Source organism: Peromyscus leucopus, chromosome 22 (assembly GCF_004664715.2).
Source record: "Peromyscus leucopus breed LL Stock chromosome 22, UCI_PerLeu_2.1, whole genome shotgun sequence".
In the NCBI taxonomy this organism is placed as follows: Eukaryota; Metazoa; Chordata; class Mammalia; order Rodentia; family Cricetidae; genus Peromyscus; species Peromyscus leucopus.
Window position 1 is genome coordinate 25468445 of NC_051081.1, and position 19518 is coordinate 25487962.

Sequence of the window (19518 nt, forward strand, 5' to 3'; positions counted from 1 at the left end):
CCAGGAGAAAAAAAAAAAAAAAGAATCCCCCGCCCGCCGCCTATATAAGCGCGGCTCCGGCCTCTTCCTCGTTAGTGCCGCCGGGAGTGTCGCCGGGGGAAGGTCGTGCGGCCGCTTCCGCGCTCCTCGGGGCTCTGCGTGTGCGTGTGTGTGAGTCTGCGTGTGTGAGCCGAGGACGCGGGGCCGGCCATCATGTCACGTTACGGGCGGTATGGAGGAGGTGAGCGGCTGGGGGACCCCCCTAAGCCCCCGGTCCCGGGGGTTAGGACGGGGCTGTGGGCCGCGGCGCAGGCGGCGGCGGCGGTTGGAGACGGTTATATCCCGCGTGCGTAATGGCGGCTCGGGCGCACGCCGGCCGGAGCCGGAGGCCGCGGGGGCGGGGTGGAGGAGAGCGGAGAGCGGGAAGCGGCCATGTGTGCGCCGGAGGCCTCGGGCGCTGGGGGGCCGGGCGGGCCCCAGCGGCGGGGGGCCCCAGGCGGGCAGCTGGTGGGACGCTGGCCGCTGCGGGGCTGCCCTTCGCGGCACGGCCGCCCGCCCGCTTGTCCGCCCGCCGCCGCCGCCTCCTCCTTCCCCCCTCACCCCCCGCCCTCGGCGGCCGCGGCTGCCATTTTGAGCACATTGGACGAGCGTGGTGGCGCATTTCCTCAGCGCTTTTCCCGCCACTGGAGCCGGGGAGGGGGAGAAGGAGAAGCTGGGCGTCGAGAGCCGGCTTGGAGGATTTGGGAGGCCGGGGCGAAACGGGCGGGCGGCGCGGCGTCGCCCCAGCAACGGGTTGAGTGGAGGAATGGAGCGGGAGGGGGGAAAGATGGTTGTTGCGACCGGCGATGGCTGCTTTTTTTTTTCTTTTTCCGCCTTCTTTTTTTTTTAAAGCTTTTCCAAGCGTGGCTTCTGGGCTCTGGGGCGGGGATTGGGGTGAGCCTGCGCCTGCTGGGGTAGGACAAGGGACCCCGGGGCGGCCCTGCTAAGCGGGAGACCTCTCCCCCCCACCTCCCCCCGGCCGGGCCACGGGAGCCCGCGCGCTCGAGCTCGCCCCGGGGCTGTGCCGGGACCGAGGGGTGGGGGGAAGGCGGGGCCCACCCCACGCCTCTTCCCCACCACGCTCCTTTTTGCAGCGTTTCCACCAAGGTTTCCACCCTTGAAGAACGCCAGAACTCGGTCACGAGTCGGGCTTTCATCATTTCACGGGGTTATTAAGGCTACCATTTAACCGTTGGTGGGGAGCGCCAAATAAAAGGAGCCAGGGCTTGGTGGCGCATGCCTTTTTAGTCCCAACTGCCTCAGGGAGGCTGGAGGCCTGCAAGTCACTTGAGCGATGGATAGATAAATATTTGGGAGTGTGGCTCCGTTGTAGATCGCTTACTGGCTCAGTCTCCTTGAACACCCCCGAAACAAAAACATTGTACCTTGCACAGCTTTAAGGATAGTCTGTTGTAAGGAAATGAATCAAACTTAAGATACACTTGGAAAAAACGTTTGTTCTGTTTGCATTTTTTAAACAGAAACCAAGGTGTATGTCGGTAACCTGGGAACTGGTGCTGGGAAAGGAGAGTTAGAAAGGGCATTCAGTTACTATGGGCCCTTAAGAACTGTGTGGATCGCCAGAAATCCTCCAGGATTTGCCTTTGTGGAATTTGAAGATCCTAGAGATGCAGAAGATGCAGTTCGAGGATTGGATGGGAAGTAAGTGGGTTGTTCTAGAACTTCATTAAAATATTCCTGTGGGCTAGATCATAAATCTTGGTGCTAATCTTAGATTTCTGGGTGGAGGGGGGTTTGTATTTTTGGCTGTCTCTCCAACCTATGCTGGCCTGGAGCTCACCATAAAGCTCAGGTAGTGGTTGGAGCCAGCCTCTAGTGCTGGCATTACAGGTGCCTGATAATTTTAAGATTTAAGACCAGGCAGAGCCAGGCGGATCTCTGTGAGTTCAAGGCCAGCCTGGGCTACAAAGCGAGATCCAGGAAAGGCGCAAAGCTACACAGAGAAACCCTGTCTCGAAAAACCAAAAAAAAAAAAAAAAGATTTAAGACCAAAAGTGCAATTGGAAGAGCTTTGCAAACAAAGACAAAGCTTGTAAGGGGGAAAGTATAGTTTGTTGACGGTTCTTTTGAATTTAGAAGAATCACATGAATGTTTTAACTTGAGTGTTTTCTCATTCTTTTGTAGGGTGATTTGTGGTTCTCGAGTGAGGGTTGAATTATCGACAGGCATGCCTCGGAGATCTCGTTTTGATAGGCCACCTGCCCGACGTCCCTTTGATCCTAATGATAGATGCTATGAGTGTGGTGAAAAGGGACATTATGCTTATGACTGTCATCGCTATAGCCGTCGAAGGAGAAGCAGGTATTTAATTAATAAAGGAATGGTTGGTATTCTAGTTAATCAAAGTAATTCTTTTATTAGCAAGGCAGAAACTAGTGTTTTTCTATAAACTTGAATGTTAATTGTACAGGTGTATTTTACAATTTTTTTGTTTAATTAAAAATGTTAATATATTAATAATCAACCTGGTCAAAACCTTTCAGGTTTCTTCGTTTGAGTCAGTCGCCTTGATTCAGAATGTCACGAGCCTTATGATATCATGCTGAGGCGCCTTGCAAATCCGACAATTAAGATCCTCCTAGACCTTGAGGTGATCAGCATAAGAGGCCAGATCCCCTCGAGTCATCTACACCTAGCTTCACCTTATTCTTTAAAGGGCAGAAAATTTGAGTCGGTGATCGCCGTAACAGTAAATTTGGCTTACAATTGGGGCCCCCCTCCGCTTTAGAAAGAGGAACACCAGATTGACCACATTCCCAACTAGAAAAATCTTCTTGCGTCAATCAAGCCTCACCTGGCTCTTTTGGCTGTCAGTTTGATCGTCGTTAGATTGAAGAAAACATCTAGATGCAGCGATCGGCTATAGATACTTCTAGATCGTCTAGATCTACTAGACCTACTACTAGACCATGGGCCAAAGAGGGTCGACCTGCAAACTTGCAAGGTTTATTTTAAATACACATTATGGTGCTTTATATTTTGTAATTCTAAGTTGTAATTCAGCTTTTAACAAATCTTTTTTTAGGTAGTAAAAAAAAAAAAAAAAATTATAGGCCCAGAGTTTTTCCTAATGAGATACTAAATTTTAAATAGTTTGAGATTTGATTTCAGCAGAGGTAAACAAACACTAAAACCGAGTTATGGTCTAATATTTTGTAATTTTCTAACTTGAAAAATAGGTCAAGATCTAGATCACATTCCCGATCCAGGGGAAGGCGATACTCACGCTCACGCAGCAGGAGCCGGGGAAGGAGGTGAGAAATCTTGTAAAATTCAAGGGTTTGTTTTGTTTTTTTGAGACAGGGTTTCTCTAAGAGCTCTGTCATGGAACTGTTCTGTAGACCAGGCTGGCCTCGAACTTACAGAGATCCACCCGCCTTTGCCTCTCAATTACTGGGATAACAATTATGTGCCAACACCACACAGCTAAAATTCAAGTTTTAGCAAGTAAAACAAAAAAGGAAGAGATGGGCTTAGAATTTCTTTTAATTTTTAGGTCAAGATCAGCATCTCCTCGAAGATCAAGGTCTGTGTCTCTTCGTAGATCAAGATCAGCTTCACTCAGAAGATCTAGGTCTGGTTCCATAAAAGGATCGAGGTATTTCCAGTATGTAACACATTTTTCCTGCTTACTTGTCGATGGTGGCTTGTCATGTCTTAATGACACAGTGAAGTATCTTAATTAAACGAGATACTTCAGATTATTATAAGGTTATTTACTAAATGTGGTAATGCACTACTGTATAGTCCTAGCACTGGGGATTTGAAGACAGAAGGGGAGCATAATGAGGTTCACACCCCACCTCAGAACAGAATTTAAAAAAAAGTAAATAAATAATTCCAATGAATAATTTGGGTAGGCCTGATGCTAGCTGGCTAAAAGATAATATTTGGCGGGGCTGGAACAGTTAAGAGCACTGGTTGCTCTTTCAGAGGACCTGGGTGTTCAATTCCTAGCACCAACATGGCAGCTCATATCTGTCTGTAACTCCAGTTCCAGGGGCTCTGATGCCAATGCACATAGTTAAATAAATAATATACTATTTTTTTAAAAAAGGGAAAATGTTAGGCTATAGAGGTTGCCATCTTGAACCTAGAACAACACCCCTCACCCTACCCCCGGATTGGAGGAGGAGAGAAACAGTTCCCACAAGTTGCTTTCTGAATTCTGGAAGGTTAATGGCATTCACGTACACAAACATACAGTCAGTAAATGAAGTGTAAAATTTAAAACATTTTCGGAATGAGTACATTTGAGACTGGATCTGTCTGCTGCCTCTTGAGTGCTGCGATTAAAATTGTATGCCGCCACACCAGCTGGATAAGAGAAAACCTTACATTTGGATACATTTCATAAATAAGGAATTTGTACTACAGATGCAGAGGCAGTTGTATATAAAAGTCACTGGCCTTACTGCTGTTGAATATCAAAACCTTTAGGTACAATAATTGAGTTACCAATTTAAGAAAATTATTGCAGTTGTCAGCAATTTTCTCAGATGGAAGGAACCCTGTGTAAATTTTGGTTATTAGTGTTTGAAAATGGGACTATTGCACAGGAGTAGTGCCCGATGGTGTATGCCAGAAGCAGGTGTTTGAAATAGTGGTTCTCTTTGTATTTGAAATGTCCCTTTGATCTTTTGTACTGCATAGGGTGGGTGTAAGGTGTCAAGTCATGCAGCAGTTTTCTTAGCTCCCCTGTCCCTGTCTATACTGCCTGGAAAGGTGCTCCCTTCTAGAAGAATGCTTGTATAATTATGTTCTTTTCTTTTTATTAAGATCCCGTTCAAGATCCAGATCAAGATCTAGGTCTATTTCACGACCAAGAAGCAGGTAGGGTAAACAATCTGATTTAGTGCTCTTAATTATATAGCACCAATATCCAAAGAGTTCAAAGTGTTGTAAATTATTAAAAATTGGGTGTTAGGCCAAAGCTCGAAATGTTAGGTAGAAATAACTACCTTATTGTAACCCAAATGAGAACTTCATTTATACATGGCCTATTATTTGGCTGAATTCAAGGAGAAGTTAATATTATGTGATTTCACATGACTTTGGAGGTTAAGAGGCCTTAAAAATTGTAGGTACATAGTAGTCTGAGGTATGTACTTTGTAGCTTAATGTAAAAGAACTGTAATAATATAGCAGTTCACTCATTTTGTGAAAATGTAGACCATTTTAAGATTTCCTTTTTAAAGGAAATGTCATAGGCACTGAAATTTTAGCTGCAATATGACATTTTAATGTTAAGATAATTTTAGGGTTTGTTTTGTAGTAGGATTATAGAGAAAAGATTCGTTAGTGCCTTTTCTTACTAGAATTTTTCATGTTTTGACAGCCGATCAAAATCCAGATCTCCATCTCCTAAGAGAAGGTAAGCAAAATGTTTTGTTGCCAAATCTTATCAAAATTGTGGCCTCTTGGGAGAACTTAACGTAGTAGTCTTTGAACTCTTTGAAGAATTGGTGCTGTATAGATTGGGTATTATTAACATTTTAAGTAATGGCTTTTTATTTTGCATTAGTTAACTTTAGTTGGAAATAACCATAAATGTTGGAGAAATTTAAGGTGTTTTAGTTTTTTGTCCTTAGTTGTAGGAATTGTTATGCTTAAGAAACATGTTTTTTTTCTCCTGTGTGTATAATAGCTAAAAAGGAAATGTCCACATAATGAAAAACAAATCCTAAATAGTTGCAAATTGAAATCTTGCAACTAAATTATTCCTGTCTGATATCCCTTAATGACCCACCCCTTAAACTTCAAATAGTTGTCCTATTTAATATAACTTTGCAGTTTTGACTGGTTCTTTTGGTTTTTTTGAGACAGGGTTTCTCTGGTGTTTTTGGTGCCTGTCCTGGATCTCGCTCTGTAGACCAGGCTGGCCTCGAACTCACAGAGATCCACCTGGCTCTGTTGACTGGTTGTTAAAAGCCTAATACTGGGACTGGAGAGATGGCCCAGTGGTTGAGAGCACCTACTGTTGTTTCCAGAACACCTCTAGACACAATTCCTGACACCCATGTCAGGTGGAGATCTCATACCTCTGGCCTTCCCAGGCACTTGCATTTGTGTGTACAGAACCCACACAGGAAATAAAAATAAGGATCTTTAAGAATTATACCAAGCAAGGTAAAAGGAAATGTATAAATTTGTGTTAGGGCTTTGGCCATAGGAATTTGATCCCTATAAGTGTATTGAAATACTGAATTGCTGACTTGTACACAAGAAGATGAAGCTTCGTTACACTAATTGGTTCCAACCTTCATTTTCTTTTTAGTCGTTCCCCATCAGGAAGTCCACGAAGAAGTGCAAGTCCTGAAAGAATGGACTGAAGTTCTCAAGTTCACCCTTTAGGGAAAAGTTATTTTGTTTACATTATTATAAGGGATTTGTTATGTCTGTAAAATGTAACCTGGGAAGGATCATCAACCATCTAATCCAAATGGATCTGGGTTATTGCTCTGTATAATTCACAGCAGTTAAATATTGTTTTTGTTGAATGTATTAACATCTTATGGTCTGAAAATGTGGGTTTTTATTTGGCACATTTAAATAAAATGTTTCTAACTAGATTTTTGATTTGTGTTCAATATTAATACTTTACAATTTGGTAACATCAGGTGTCAAGACAATTGTTATTATGTGTATTGGCTTATACTCAAAGTTTAATGATGTTGGTTAAGTATGAAACATCATTAACTGTTCTGTACATGACACTGGCCAGGATCTTAAAGGACTTTGAAAATTCCATTTTACCCTTATACCTTTGGGTTAAATGATATTGAGTCCTATTAATAGCGTGAATGCATCATGGCAGATCCCTTACTGAGAATTGGTGTTAACTAGAAGTCAAACTAACAATCTCAAAATGTCAAGCTAGAGGGACCACTGATTTAGCCTATAAATGGGTGCATGACAGGAATTTATCGTAAATGTCAAGTAGAAAGAAACGGATCTCTAGAGGCTGAGATTTTAGTAGCTGTGTTTTCAGACTATTAAGTTGAGGTGATTTCTGCTCAATGTACTTTTTTTTTCTCTTTCAAACAGCCAATTTAATACCAAAAATGCATGTTTGAAGAATTGTCTGAATTTGGAACAAAACCTTGTAAACCAGCTTTGCAAAATTATTAAGCCCCAATACTCTTCCTTTGAATGGATTGCCTTATCCTGTGCAAAAACCTGGTAATACCTGAGCTAGATTTTGCAGTTCCTGACAACAAACATTGTTCTATTTTGCCAAGCTGGTATAAAGAGATGTTAAGAAAAAAAAAAAATGTTAATGAAACAAAGCAGTTTTGTAAACCTTACATATTTAGCAGCATTTCATGTAGCTTTTGTTCTTTTTTTGTTTTGTTTTAATAGTATCTGGTAGACCTTAGAATGGTATAGCCAGTAGATTCTTACTCAAAACTTTGAAGTATACTAAACCCAAGGGCAGTAACAGAACAGTCGTTTTGAGTTTTTGAACAAACTTTTTACTGTATTTCTTAGCCTTGGTGTAAGAACAAGTAGCACAGAGTTCTGTACTTGTCCATTTTAGGCTTTTTCAACAAAGTTGTCTGATGGTGTTGCGACTTGAATGCTGGTCTGCCTCAAATTAATTTGGTTGAGTGGTCACTCGTGTGTTGGAAGTCCTTTGGGTTCTTTGTTAGAATTTGGTTGGTTGAATACATGGTTGGTATGAAGCTATATGTGTAACGGGCAGACTTATCTGTTGCACTTGGTTAGCTTTAATTCTGTATTCGATGAAAATTAAGTTTGTTCAATAAATCTGCAGAGATTGAACAAATAATCCTGATACTCGGTTTTTGGACGAATGGTATCTGAGCCAAAAGTTCCAATCAACCCTGTAGCTTTTAAGATAAACAGAGCAGCATTCTAGGTATGATCCGCCTGAAGGGATGGATGGGATGAGATGGGATAAAAGTCTTATCCCAGGAAACAGTTCTGCCTTTACAAGAGCATTGGTTATGTAGGCCAATCTTGTTCCAATCTGCTGCTCAATGCAGTTAATTTTATTTAGTTTTTAGGTTGTAACCACCACTACTAGACAAGAAAAGTGCTGATCCTATTTCATTCACTTTTCAGGTTAGCACTGACCATAGTTTAGTAGCTCAGGCCCTGTTTTGAAAATTTGTGGTAACTATAATGTTAGCCTTTGGGGAATAATGGAGCCAAGATCAGGAGCCCCAAGGTCGTCATAGGATATATAGTATGTTTGAGTTCAGACATAGTGACATGTGTATTGGCATTCTGGAGGCTGAGGCTGATCTTGAGATGGAGTCTAACCTGGACTACCTGAAAGTCCCCTCCCCTTCCCCCACATACACACCACACCACCAACAGCAGACAGGTTTTTTTCTGTGTATCCCTGACTGGAAGTCTGCCGACCAGGCTGGCCTCTGTCTCCTGACTGTTGGGGTTAAGGGTGTGTCACTACTACATTGGATATAGAAAAAGGGGTGCATAGAGCTCCCCCATCAGGCTTTGAACAGACTATCAAGTGACTAAGTTTTTCTTTTCCTTAAGGATTAATTTTTTAAGATAGAGTACAGATGCTTGGAGAAGGCAATCTTACTGGATTCCTTGAAACCTAACAGGTGATTGTGAGCCACCTGATAATGCTGGGAACCCAACCTGAGTCCTCTGAGCAACAATGAGCCCCTTTGATTTTTCAGTTGAGAAGGCCCAAAAAGTATCAAATTGGCAGTTGGCACAGTTGATTAAGTTAAATATTAGACTTGGCTGTAGAGTATTTGGAGGGTGAAGATGGGAAAATCCAAAGATAAAATGGCTAATGACTAGAACTGTTTTGAGGGTAGGATCTCACTCTAGTTAGTCTGTATTGGGTTGAGAGGGCTTGAGATAAAGTCTTCATTGTGTAACCCAGGCTGATTTAGACCCACCTGCCTGAGTACCAGAATTAAAGGTGTGTGCCACCATACCCATCAGTCTCAAGGTGTAGCCCAGACGGACCTGGAACTCTCACTGCTTTTCCCCATTTTACTTTTTTGAGACAGTCTTATAATCTCAACTGTTCTCAACTCTTTTGTAACAGGCTGACTTTGAACACACAGTGCTGGGATTACAAGCCATTCCTGGTTGGCTTCAGAGCTTTCAATTTTTTTATTTTATTTATTTATTTTGGTTTTTCTTTTTCTTTTCTTTTTTTTTTTTTTTTGGTTTTTCGAGACAGGGTTTCTCTGCGTAGCTTTGCGCCTTTCCTGGAACTCAATTGGTAGCCCAGGCTGGCCTCGTACTCAACGAGATCCGCCTGCCTCTGCCTCCCGAGTGTCAATTTTTTATTTATTGGTTTTTGGAAACAGTTTCCCTGTAACAGCCTTGGCTGTCCTGGAATTTTTATTTTATTTTTTTCTTCTCGAGACAGGGTTTCTCCATGTAGTTTTGGTGCCTATCCTTGATCTTACTCTGTAGACCAGGCTGGCCTCGAACTCAGAGATCAGCCCGGCTCTGCCTCCTGCGTGCTGGGATTAAAGATTTGGGGCCACCAGGCCTGGCAAGAGCTTTTAATTCTAAAATGGAGGAAAGAAGCAGCATTAGGCAGGTTGAACACTTAGAGTTACCTTAACTCAGCAAATGGGAGGTTTTTATACTTGGTCAGTTTACTGTAAGGAAATTATTGAAGGAAATTGGTCTCCACTACAAAATTGCTATTACCTCCATCTCTCTGGGTTCAGAAATTAGTACTTTATTCTGGTTTATTGAGATAAGGAGCATGTTAACTGTGTGGTTTTGAACCCTCTGTTAAGTTGCAGACTGGGCTCCACTGACCCTGCTGCTGCCTACGACTTGAGTAGCTGGGACTGCAGATGCACCAAATCCTAGCAATATTTTTTTTTTCTCCTTGTAACCTAGTATCAGGCATTTTTACCTTTAATGTCCCCATTGTTTGGTTTTTTTTCGAGACAGGGTTTCTCTGTGTTTGTTGTTTTTGTGCCTGTCCTGGATCTCGCTCTGTAGACCAGGCTGGCCTCGAACTCACAGAGATCCGCCTGGCGCTGCCTCCCTGGAATAAAAGGCGTGCGCCACCACCCGGCTAACCTCCATATGTTTTTTTTTTTTTTTTTTTTTTTTTTGGCTTGATAGCTCATTCCTTCTTAGTGCTGAGTAATAGTTGGATATTCCACCAGTCCCATGTGCCTGCTGGAGGATGTCTTGTTACTTCCTAGTTTAGGTAATTGAGGGTAAAGCTACTCCACCATGAAAGTGGTGTCTTTGTGTAGACATTTAACCCCCTTGGGTAAATAGCAAGGAGCATGATTGTGTTTACTTTTGGATGTGAAGGTGAAATGTCACCCAGTTGAACTTCAGCGTTAATATGGCTGATCTCATCTGGCTGAATGGATGACCTCTTCCTCCTCACCCTGTATGTCTCTTCAAAGCTGCGTGCTCTGTCAGAGGATGCCTTTCCCCAGTAGAGGAAGACAATTTTCAGTCAAGAGAATACAAGTAGACATGCTCCCTTCCTAGATCTTAACTACAGCGCTCAATATGTTAGAGAAACTGCCAGCCTTTCAAGAGACATCCCCAGCAGTAAACGGTCATAGTTGCTGCTGTTGCTGCTCATTCTTTGTCAGGTTCTGGATTTCGGCCAGTATGTGTAGTGGTAGCTTGTTAGAGCTTTCATTTCTCTGACCAGCATGTGCTGTGGAGCATCTTGTAGCTTCAACATTTTCTTTGGTGAAAGATATATTAAGGGGCTTTAGCCTTTTTTTTTTTTTTTTTTTTTCTAATGTGTATGAATGCCTGCATGTATGTATGTATGTACCATGTGTGCCTAATGCCCATAGCAAGGTCAGAAGAGGGCATTGGTGAACTGGAGTTGCAGATGTTGGTAAGCCACAATGTAGGTGTCCACAGTAAGAGTAAACTGTGCTCTTAACCAGTAAGCCATCTCTCCAGCACCCCTTTTTTGTTTGTGATTGAAACAAGAGTCTCACAATATAACCTTCACTGGCCTGGAATTTGTTAGTAGACCAGGCTGGCCTTAAATTTAGATTGATCCACCTGCCTCTGCTGGGATTAAAGGTGTGTACCACCAAGCCTGGCTGTGGTGGCCAATTTTTTTTTTTTTTAATGGAATTGGTTTTTATGTTGTTTGTTTGTCTCCCTACACAGCCCTGTCCTGAAACTCACTCTGTAATCTAGGCTGGCCTCAAGTTCAGAGATCTGCCTGCCTCTGCTTCCTGTCTGGGATTAAAGGTTTGTGCACCACACCTGGCATTCCTAGAGGTTTTTTGAGGAGAGTCGTAATGGGAATCGGTTCCCTACTGATGAATTTTCAATTATTATTTCTAATTACTATTGTTATATGTTTAAGTGAATGTAGTTACCCAGCTTTGCTTGGATGAGCATGTATATCCAGAATAATCTCCAGTTTCTGGATCAAAGGATATGTGTACATTGTTATTTTTGGTGGATGTTATTTCCTGTTGGCAATGTGTAGGCATGCCTGAGTCTCCATATTGACTCTGGTGGGCTTCCAAACTTAAGATTTTTTACAAATTTCGTCTTAAACTGGTATCACAATGTAGTTTTTTTCTTTTAAATTATCACATTTTAGTTATACAAAATAATAGGCTTAGGACATTTTCATACATTTAACCAAGTGCTTTAATTAGCTTAGTTTCAATATAATTGAACTTTGCCAGTGGGACTCTTATGTTAAGTATTATCAGTTTATTTGCATATAAGTCACCACAAGACACATTGTAACAACAGGCAGCATTTTGGTGTGTGTGTGTGTGTGTGTGTGTGTGTGTGTGTGTGTGTGTGTACACATATACATATATATACATATACAAACATATATATTTGTTGTTGTTGTTGTTGTTTTTCAAGACAGGGTTTCTCTGTGTGGCCCTGGCTTTCCTAGAACTCACTCTGTAGACCAGGCTGGCCTCGAACTCAGAGATCTGCCTGCCTGCCTCCCCAGTGTTCACTGCTTATATTTTATTTCATTGTGTATATACTGATTAACACTTAGATACCTGAGTGAAAACGTTAATGGTTAAATGCATAAATTTAATTACTTGAATTCTAATTAATTTTTAGAAGCTAAGCATATGAAATTGAAACTTAATCACTGTATCAATTAAAAGCATTTGTTTTGTTTTAGGTGCCTATGAGACTGACTTTGTCTCTATTTTGTAACTCTAGCACAAGATACTTCTCCTCCAGGGTGCTGGGAGAGATGGCTCAGCAGTTGAGAACAATGCTCTTCACTGGGCCTAGGATTGACTCCCAGCACTCACACAGTACCTCATAACCATCTGTAACTCCAGTCTCAGGGGATCTGATGGTCTCTGTGGGCACCACGTGCACATAGGACATACATGCACGCAGACAAAACACCCCCACACAAAAGATTCTCATCTGGACCAGCCCTGAATTCTGGTCTTGAAAGCACTGCTCAGAAAGGGTCTGGGAAATTGTTATGCAAAAGGTATGTGCAGGAAGTCTACAGAGCTGGTGAGCCAGGCAGAGCCTGGTTAAGTGTCACGAGCTGTCAGCTGCCTCATATCCCACAGGAGGCCCTTGGGTGTGCTTCACAATAACTAAGGTTTAAAAGTGTCTGGGTCAAGTACTATTCAAGGACTCTGTTAACAAGGTATCTTTAAAAAAAAAAAAAAAAAAAAAAAAAAAAAAAAAAAAAAAAAGATTTATTATGTATTTATTATGTATGCAGTGTTCTGTCTGCACATATGCCTGCACGCCACAAAGAGGCACCAGATCTTATCATTACAGATGGTTGTAGCCTCCATGTGGTTGCTGAGAATTGAACTCAGGACCTCTGGAAGGGCAGCCAGTGCTCTTAACCTCTGAGCCATCTCTCCTGCCCCAATAACCTATCTTTTAAGAAATCTGTCCTAGGGGGCTGGAGAGATCTGGTGCCCTCTTCAGGCATGCAGGCATACATGCAGAGAGAACACTGTGTACATAATAAATATTAAAAAAAAAAAAAAGAAAGAAAGAAGAGAAATCCATCCTAGACAACAGTAAGGTTTCAAGACATTAAAAAAATAAAATCTGCACATCCTAGCACTTGGGAGGCAAAAGCAGGCAGGTCTCTGAGTTCAAGGCCAGCTTGATCTACATAGAAAATTCCAGGCCAGCCAGGGCTACACAGTGAGACCCTGTATCAATCAATCAGTCTTCAGGGATAATACAGCTGAGAGAAAGGTAAATTGCGTTCCATGTTGGCTATCATCCTGTGATGGCGGCACAACCAAGCACTGGCTGAGCCCATGGAATTGTGTTGAGGAGAGGGAGGAAGATTGTACAAGGTGGGGGGAAGGGAATGGAAGAGAGGGAAGGGGAAACTTCGGTCAGAAAGAAAGAAAAAACCACGAACTAACTATGGAGAGCAAGCTGTAAGCGGCACTCCTCCATGGCCTCTACGCCAGCTCTCCCCAGGATGCCTGCCTGCTGGAGTCCCTGTCCTGACTTCTGTGATGGCAGTGATGATGAAGCCTGAGCCAAATAAACTCTTTCCTCTTGGAGTTGCTTTTGGTCATGGTGTTTCATCGCAGCAATAGTAACCCAAGATACAGCTTCTGGTCTTGAAGACTATTCTCTGTGGCTTACTAATGAAGAAAGTGCTGTGAATTAGGGAATAAACACATTTGTGGTACTTGGTATATACAATATTGGCGATCATAGTGAGACACTTAGGGAAAACCGGTAGGGTAATTGCCCTCATCCCTGTTTGTAATAGGATCATTTAGGGACCTTAAAAAGATTCTGCCTTACTCCGGAGGCAGAGGCAGGCAGATCTCTGTGAGTTCGAGGCCAGCCTGGGCTACACAGTGAGTTCCAGGAAAGGTGCAAAGCTACACAGAGAAACCCTGTGTTGAAAAAAACAACAACAACAGATTCTACCTTAAGAACAAATGGATTAGTCATGTTAGAAGTGCAAAAGCCTCTTGGTGCTCCTAATAACAGCAATAAAATCACTGCTTTGGGCCTCTGTTTCCTAACTGGGAACTAACATTCGCCTGGCTGCACACAGAGAAGCTCAGGGGCCGACTTTGGGTATCCTTTAGGTTTCTCTAGTCAAAGCACCACTCTGAAACAGCAGAAACTGTGCTTTAACTTACATCTGTACCAGTAGAGGTCACTGTGTTAAAAGAAATAATAAGCTAGGAAAAAACTCAACTTCTCTTTCAGAACTTTTTTTTTTTTTTTAACAGTTTTTTTTTTTTTCTTTTGAACTCCTCTGTAGCCCCCTGCCTCAACTCACAGAATCCGCCTGCTCTGCCTTGGAAGTGCTGGAAAACTCGACAACTTGCTCTCTTTCAGAACTTTGAAGCAGTGTATCCCAGAAGAAATGTTTAGTTGACCAGTGCCAAAACACCTCACACCTCTAGCCATGATTATTACATCAAAGCATCCAAAGGCTTTGTTGTTATGTGCATACATATATTTATGATTGTTATGCTAATGTGTGTGTGTGTGTGTGTGTGTGTGTGTACAGACGTGGGGGTCACAGGACAGCTTCATGAGTAGGTCCCCTCCTACAACCTTGTCTGAGGCAGCCCCTTTACCACTGCATACACCCGACTAGCTAACCCACAAGCTTCTGGGGGGGGTTCTGTACTGGGATTACAGGGGCCTTCTATTGCACCTGGCTTTCTGGAAATTCTAGAGATTCAAACTCAGGTCCTCACACTTAATAGGCCAGCTCTTTACCCACTGAACCAGCACCCTGCCTGACCCTTTTATTATAAACCACCTCTGTCTCTAGTAATACTTGCCTTCTTCCCGACTTTGCTTTTATTTAAACATGCTAGCCTAGAATTTTCTGTGTGTGCCAGGCAGGCCTCAAAACAATCTTCTGGGGCTGGAGAGATGGCTCAGAGGTCCTGAGTTCAATTCCCAGCAACCACATGGTGTCTCCCAACCATCTATAATTTGATCTGGTGCCTTCTTCTGGCATGCAGTCAGAATACTGTATATATAAAAAATAAATAAATCTTTAAAAAAAAAACAAAAAAAAAAAAAAAAAACAATCTTCTGGCTTCTATCACCTGAATGATGAGATTACAGGTACCCTCCACCATAGCAGCATATCTATTTTCTTAAAGTATTTGGTTTGCTATTTAGATAGCTGCTCAAACTCTCTTAGGAGTACTGTTTGCACGGTATATCTTTTCCATCCATTTACTTTTCAATTTATTTTTGTTCTAGGATCTAAAGAGAAACTCCATAAACGACATCTATTGGCTCTTGTTGGCCTTGTAGACAAGGCTGTGCTACCGTAGACCAGGCTGGCTGACGATCCACGATCTGCTCAAGTTGCTGAGATCATAGGCATTGGGTCCCCATAGCCAGCATTAGGTCACTTACTGTTTACAGCATGAAGTGAAACAGACCCTTTGGAAAATGGCGTGTGTTATATGAGCTTTCCTGTTATTGACCCCAGATTGGACATCAGTGACAGATTCAAGAAATGATTACATCTAAGTAACTTGGAGAGCCAGAGAATTGAGTCAGAGTTACTTACAGGAGCATGGATGAAGGGTTACCTAGATAGATCACGGGCAATTTATGGGTGATTACATCACCAAAGAAAATGTGTTCTCCCCACCCCCAGCAACTGTTAACTATTTTTGTATGGGGTGGTGGAGGATGGGGTTCAATACAGGGTTTCTGTGCATAGCCTGGCTGTCCTGGAACTCACTCTGTAGACCAGGCTGGCCTCCAACTCACAGAGATCTGCCTGGCTCTGTTCCCGCTCCTGAGTGCTAGGATTAAAGGTGTGAGCCACCACTGCCTGGCACTCAGTTTTGTATTCTGTTTTTTTTTTTTTTTTTTTTTTTTTTTTTTTTGGTTTTTCGAGACAGGATTTCTCTGTGTAGCTTTGCGCCTTTCCTGGAACTCACTTGGTAGTCCAGGCTGGCCTCGAACTCACAGAGATCCGCCTGGCTCTGCCTCCTGAGTGCTGGGATTAAAGGCGTGCGCCACTACTGCCTGGCACTCAGTTTTGTATTCTGAAGAAGAGTGGGACCTCGTCCACTCCCTCCCATCCAGTCTTGCGCCTCGATGTCCTGGCTGGAGGACAGTATTCCACCACATTCTATCCCTTCCTTACAATCTCTGGCCTCCTCTTCTGAGATGTGGATGGACGGAGGAGAGATAGCCCACTTATGGACATTCAACAGTCACTCCTCAGCACCTTGAACGGTCATGCAGCCGTAGAAACTGCCACCGTCACCCTTACCCCAGCAAACAGAACCTCCCTGAACAAGGCCAGCAGCAGCAATACTCTATGGTGTACCGGGTCTTTCTTTGTACTGCCAGCTCCCAAAAAATAACACAGAGACTTTATTAATTATAAAAGCTTGGCCTTAGCGTAGGCTTGTTCCCAACTAGCTCTGAAAACTTAAAATTAACCCATTTATATTAATCTACATTTTGCTATGTGGCTCGTTACCTCTCTCTCTCTCTCTCTCTCTCTTCTCTCTCTCTCTCTCTCTCTCTCTCGCACACACACACACACACACACACACACGCATGTGTGCACATGCACATACATGAATGAACAAGTCTCCTGAAGGCGAAATTTTGGTTTTATTTTAACTGACTATAGCAGATAATAACATAAACTATATATTTTTTCAAAAATCACAGCCTAAGCCCATCACCGACGACAATGTAATCATTGAGGAAAAGAGGTGCCTCCAGACACTTCCTCTCTGCCGTAGCATCTGCTTCTAATGCCAAGTTAATCCCTCCAGGCACTGTTGGTGTCAGGTGTTCTCACTCATCTGTCTTCCATGCCTATGCAGCTTCTTACACCTTAGCTTGGCTTCTAGTGAACCTCAAAGGCAGGAAAAAATCTAAATTCTTCTGCATATTTGGCTCTCATGGTTTAAGTCACACCCTAAAAAGATAGTTCAACTCACTCTAATGCTTCTAAAGTGAATTTTTTTAACTTTAAGATTTACTTTTAATTGTGTGTATATGGTGTGTGTATGGGCACATGAGTGTGGGTACTCATGCAGGCCAGAAGAGGGCACTCAATCCCCTAGAGCTCGAGTTACAGGCAGTTGTGAGCCTGGTACAGGTGCTGGGAACTAAAGTGGCCCTCTGCAAGAGCAGTGTGTGCTCTTCAGTACGGGGTCATCTCTGATGCTCCTCACGTAAATCTGAGAAGAAAGTCTCTGACGGAACAAGGTCCAAACCCCAGCTGTCCTTCAGTGACCCTAGGAATGTTTAGGCAGACTGAGGTAGAGAGAGGTACAGAGGAGATGAATTCTCATAGCTTGAACTCAAGTTATACTAACTTCTGGAGGGTAGTCTGAGGTAGAGAAGGAGATAGAAAAACAGAGTTCCATCAAAGAAAGAAAGGCTTAAAGAGAAGAGACGAGATGGAGCCAGGGTGGAGAGATGGAGCCTATAATAGCATCAGAGTCCCGAGGACCACTTCTCCACTCAGGTCAGGTCTTAGATGATGGCACTGGTTAGCAGAGTTAATGTGTCCTCTGACCTGGACGGAGAACAGAGCTGGTCATTAGACGTGGCCTGAAGCCATGTGTTGGGAAAGGAAATCAGTATGCAGGGTGATTGTATTCCAGCAGCTACCGTTTGCATGACAACACGCAGGGTCACTTCTAAAGCTTCTAAGTCTTCACCGGGATAGGAGGCTGCGGCCTAGCGGGGACCCAGCCTGGCCCGGACCAGGCCGCATCTCCCCTGTCTTCCTTAAGCGACAGAGAACTTGAACCAGGTGGTGTGGTTGTACTCCTCTCCAGGTCTCAGCAGCGCAGGCGGGAACCGGGGCTGTGGAGGGAAAGGAGCAGTTAGACCTTGCCAGGCACCTTGGGGTGTGCCTCTGCACCAGTCTCAGAAGCCACGTGTGTGTGGGGGGGACCGGTGCCAGCGAGGACAGGGTGGTACTGGTTTGCAGGGAAATGAGCGAAAAATCTACCACAGCGCCAGGCCTCCTTCGTCAAGGCGAGAAGTGGCTCCAGGAAGCAAGGCCCCGACTTATATTCTGAAGTTGGGGGCGAGCTTCTCCCCACGGCTGACCGTTTGAGCAGCAGTGCTCTGAGTGGCAAGCAGGGAGGCCACGAGAGAACAAACCAGAAGACAAGATTCGGAAGGCCTCGTAGATAGACTGGTGTGGGCGGGCAAGATGGTTCGGTGGGTAAAGGTGCTTGAGGCTCAGGCTGATAACGCCTGAGGTTTACCACTGGAACCCGCATGGGGGAAGAGAACTGACCCCTGAAAGTTGTCCTCGGACCCCCACGGCACGTCCCTGCCCATACCCCCGCCCCCCAAACCCAGAAAGTGCAGAAAATCAATGGGAAGGGACAAGGAGTAACGCTGTAGACAGCTGTTGATGGTACAAGAGTTGAGCTTTTAACAACAGTTCCTTGGCTGGGGTTGGATGATTTGCAAAGCACAAACGCGGACTTGAACCATGAGGGTCGGGACCTGTGTGACACCGGATCGACCAGCCAGCCGGTGGCTTTACCTGGTTGACTGCATCCGGCCAGTTCTGGGTCTCCAGGCAGAAGCCGGAGTGCTTGGGATAGACCGCTCCACCCTTGCCCCTCAGAGTGCCATCCAGGAAGTTGCCGGTGTAGAACTGGACGCCGGGTTGGGTGGTGTATACTTCCAGGACCCGCCCACTTCCGGCATGGCGCACCCTGGGGACAAAGACAAGCCGCGTCTGAGTGGGGGAGGGAATCGGACCTGGCCGCACGCACATCTGGACAAAGATTCTGGAAGCTTCACAGAGGAGGCGTGTTGGCTTTGAGGACCCTCAGAAACAACTTCTCGGATGATCTTGGCCTCTCTGGGGCACGGTAACACAGACGACGGACCGCAGTCGGTCATGGGAGTCAGGCTGGAGAGAGGTAATTCTAGGGTCCTGACATTCTTCTGTTGTGATGCTGGAGATGGGACCCAGGGCCTGGTCCTTGGCCCGTGATCACTCTGCCATTGCTGCTGAGATATGTTCCCCCAAGGGTGTGGCCCAGGCTGCACTCGGAACTCACAAAGCTCTACCTGCCTCTCCTTCTGGAGTGTTGGGATTAAAGGCGTGTGTCCCCTTGTCTGGCCATGGGGCTCTGATAGAGTAGTTTATTTATTTATTTATTTATTTATTTATTTATTTAGTTTTTTTTTAAAAATGTTTTATTTATTTATTGTGTATGCAGTGTTCTGCCTTCAGGCTAGAAGATCTGGAGCTAGAACACCAGATCTCATTACAGATGGTTGTGAGCCACCATATGGTTGCTGGGACTTGAACTCAGGACCTCTGGAAGAGCAGCCAGTGCTCTTAACCTCTGAGCCATTTCTCCTAGTTTTGGTTTTCAAGACAGGGTTTCTCTGTGTAGTCCTGGCTGTCCTGGATCTCACTCTGCAGACCAGGCTGGCCTTGAACTCACAGAGATCTGCCTGCCTCTGCCTCCCACCACCTGGCCTGGGTCTGTACTTCTTGCTAA

At 44.1% G+C, this 19518-nt stretch overlaps 2 protein-coding genes across 7 annotated transcripts in view; one reads left to right on the top strand and one right to left on the bottom strand.

Annotated features, from left to right (window-relative positions):
* The first annotated feature begins 41 nt into the window (after nt 1–41).
* On the top strand, nt 42–7825 carry Srsf7 (serine and arginine rich splicing factor 7). 6 transcript variants are annotated; one of them, XM_028855210.2, is made up of 8 exons: nt 42–220; nt 1500–1680; nt 2165–2341; nt 3220–3294; nt 3537–3647; nt 4820–4873; nt 5379–5414; nt 6318–7825. In XM_028855210.2, exons 1-8 carry the CDS (start codon nt 193–195, stop codon nt 6370–6372), a joined length of 717 nt encoding a protein of 238 aa, XP_028711043.1. In that variant the 5' UTR covers nt 42–192; the 3' UTR covers nt 6373–7825. The 6 variants fall into 6 exon arrangements, with proteins under 6 accessions (XP_028711043.1, XP_028711044.1, XP_028711045.1 ...); XM_028855211.2 differs by having other exon boundaries at nt 3537–3638; XM_037198020.1 differs by lacking the exon at nt 42–220 and adding an exon at nt 318–771.
* Nucleotides 7826–16614: 8789 nt separating this feature from the next.
* Galm (galactose mutarotase) overlaps nt 16615–19518 on the bottom strand; it is a 57764-nt gene continuing 54860 nt past the window's right edge. Inside the window, exons 6-7 of the mRNA XM_028855221.2 lie at nt 18543–18717; nt 16615–17845 (exon numbers count right to left, since the gene is read on the bottom strand). Of these exons, the coding sequence (XP_028711054.1) occupies nt 17768–17845; nt 18543–18717 (253 nt within the window). The 3' untranslated portion in view covers nt 16615–17767. The remainder of the gene's footprint in view (nt 17846–18542; nt 18718–19518) is intronic.

Excerpts from the sequence above, each read along its gene's own strand:
- Srsf7 (XM_037198020.1), top strand. The coding sequence starts at position 333 with ATGGCGGCTCGGGCGCACGCCGGCCGGAGCCGGAGGCCGCGGGGGCGG. Across the intron at positions 1,681-2,164 it reads GTTCGAGGATTGGATGGGAA|GGTGATTTGTGGTTCTCGAG; the intron begins GTAAGTGGGTTG and ends ATTCTTTTGTAG. Across the intron at positions 3,295-3,536 it reads AGCAGGAGCCGGGGAAGGAG|GTCAAGATCAGCATCTCCTC; the intron begins GTGAGAAATCTT and ends TTTAATTTTTAG.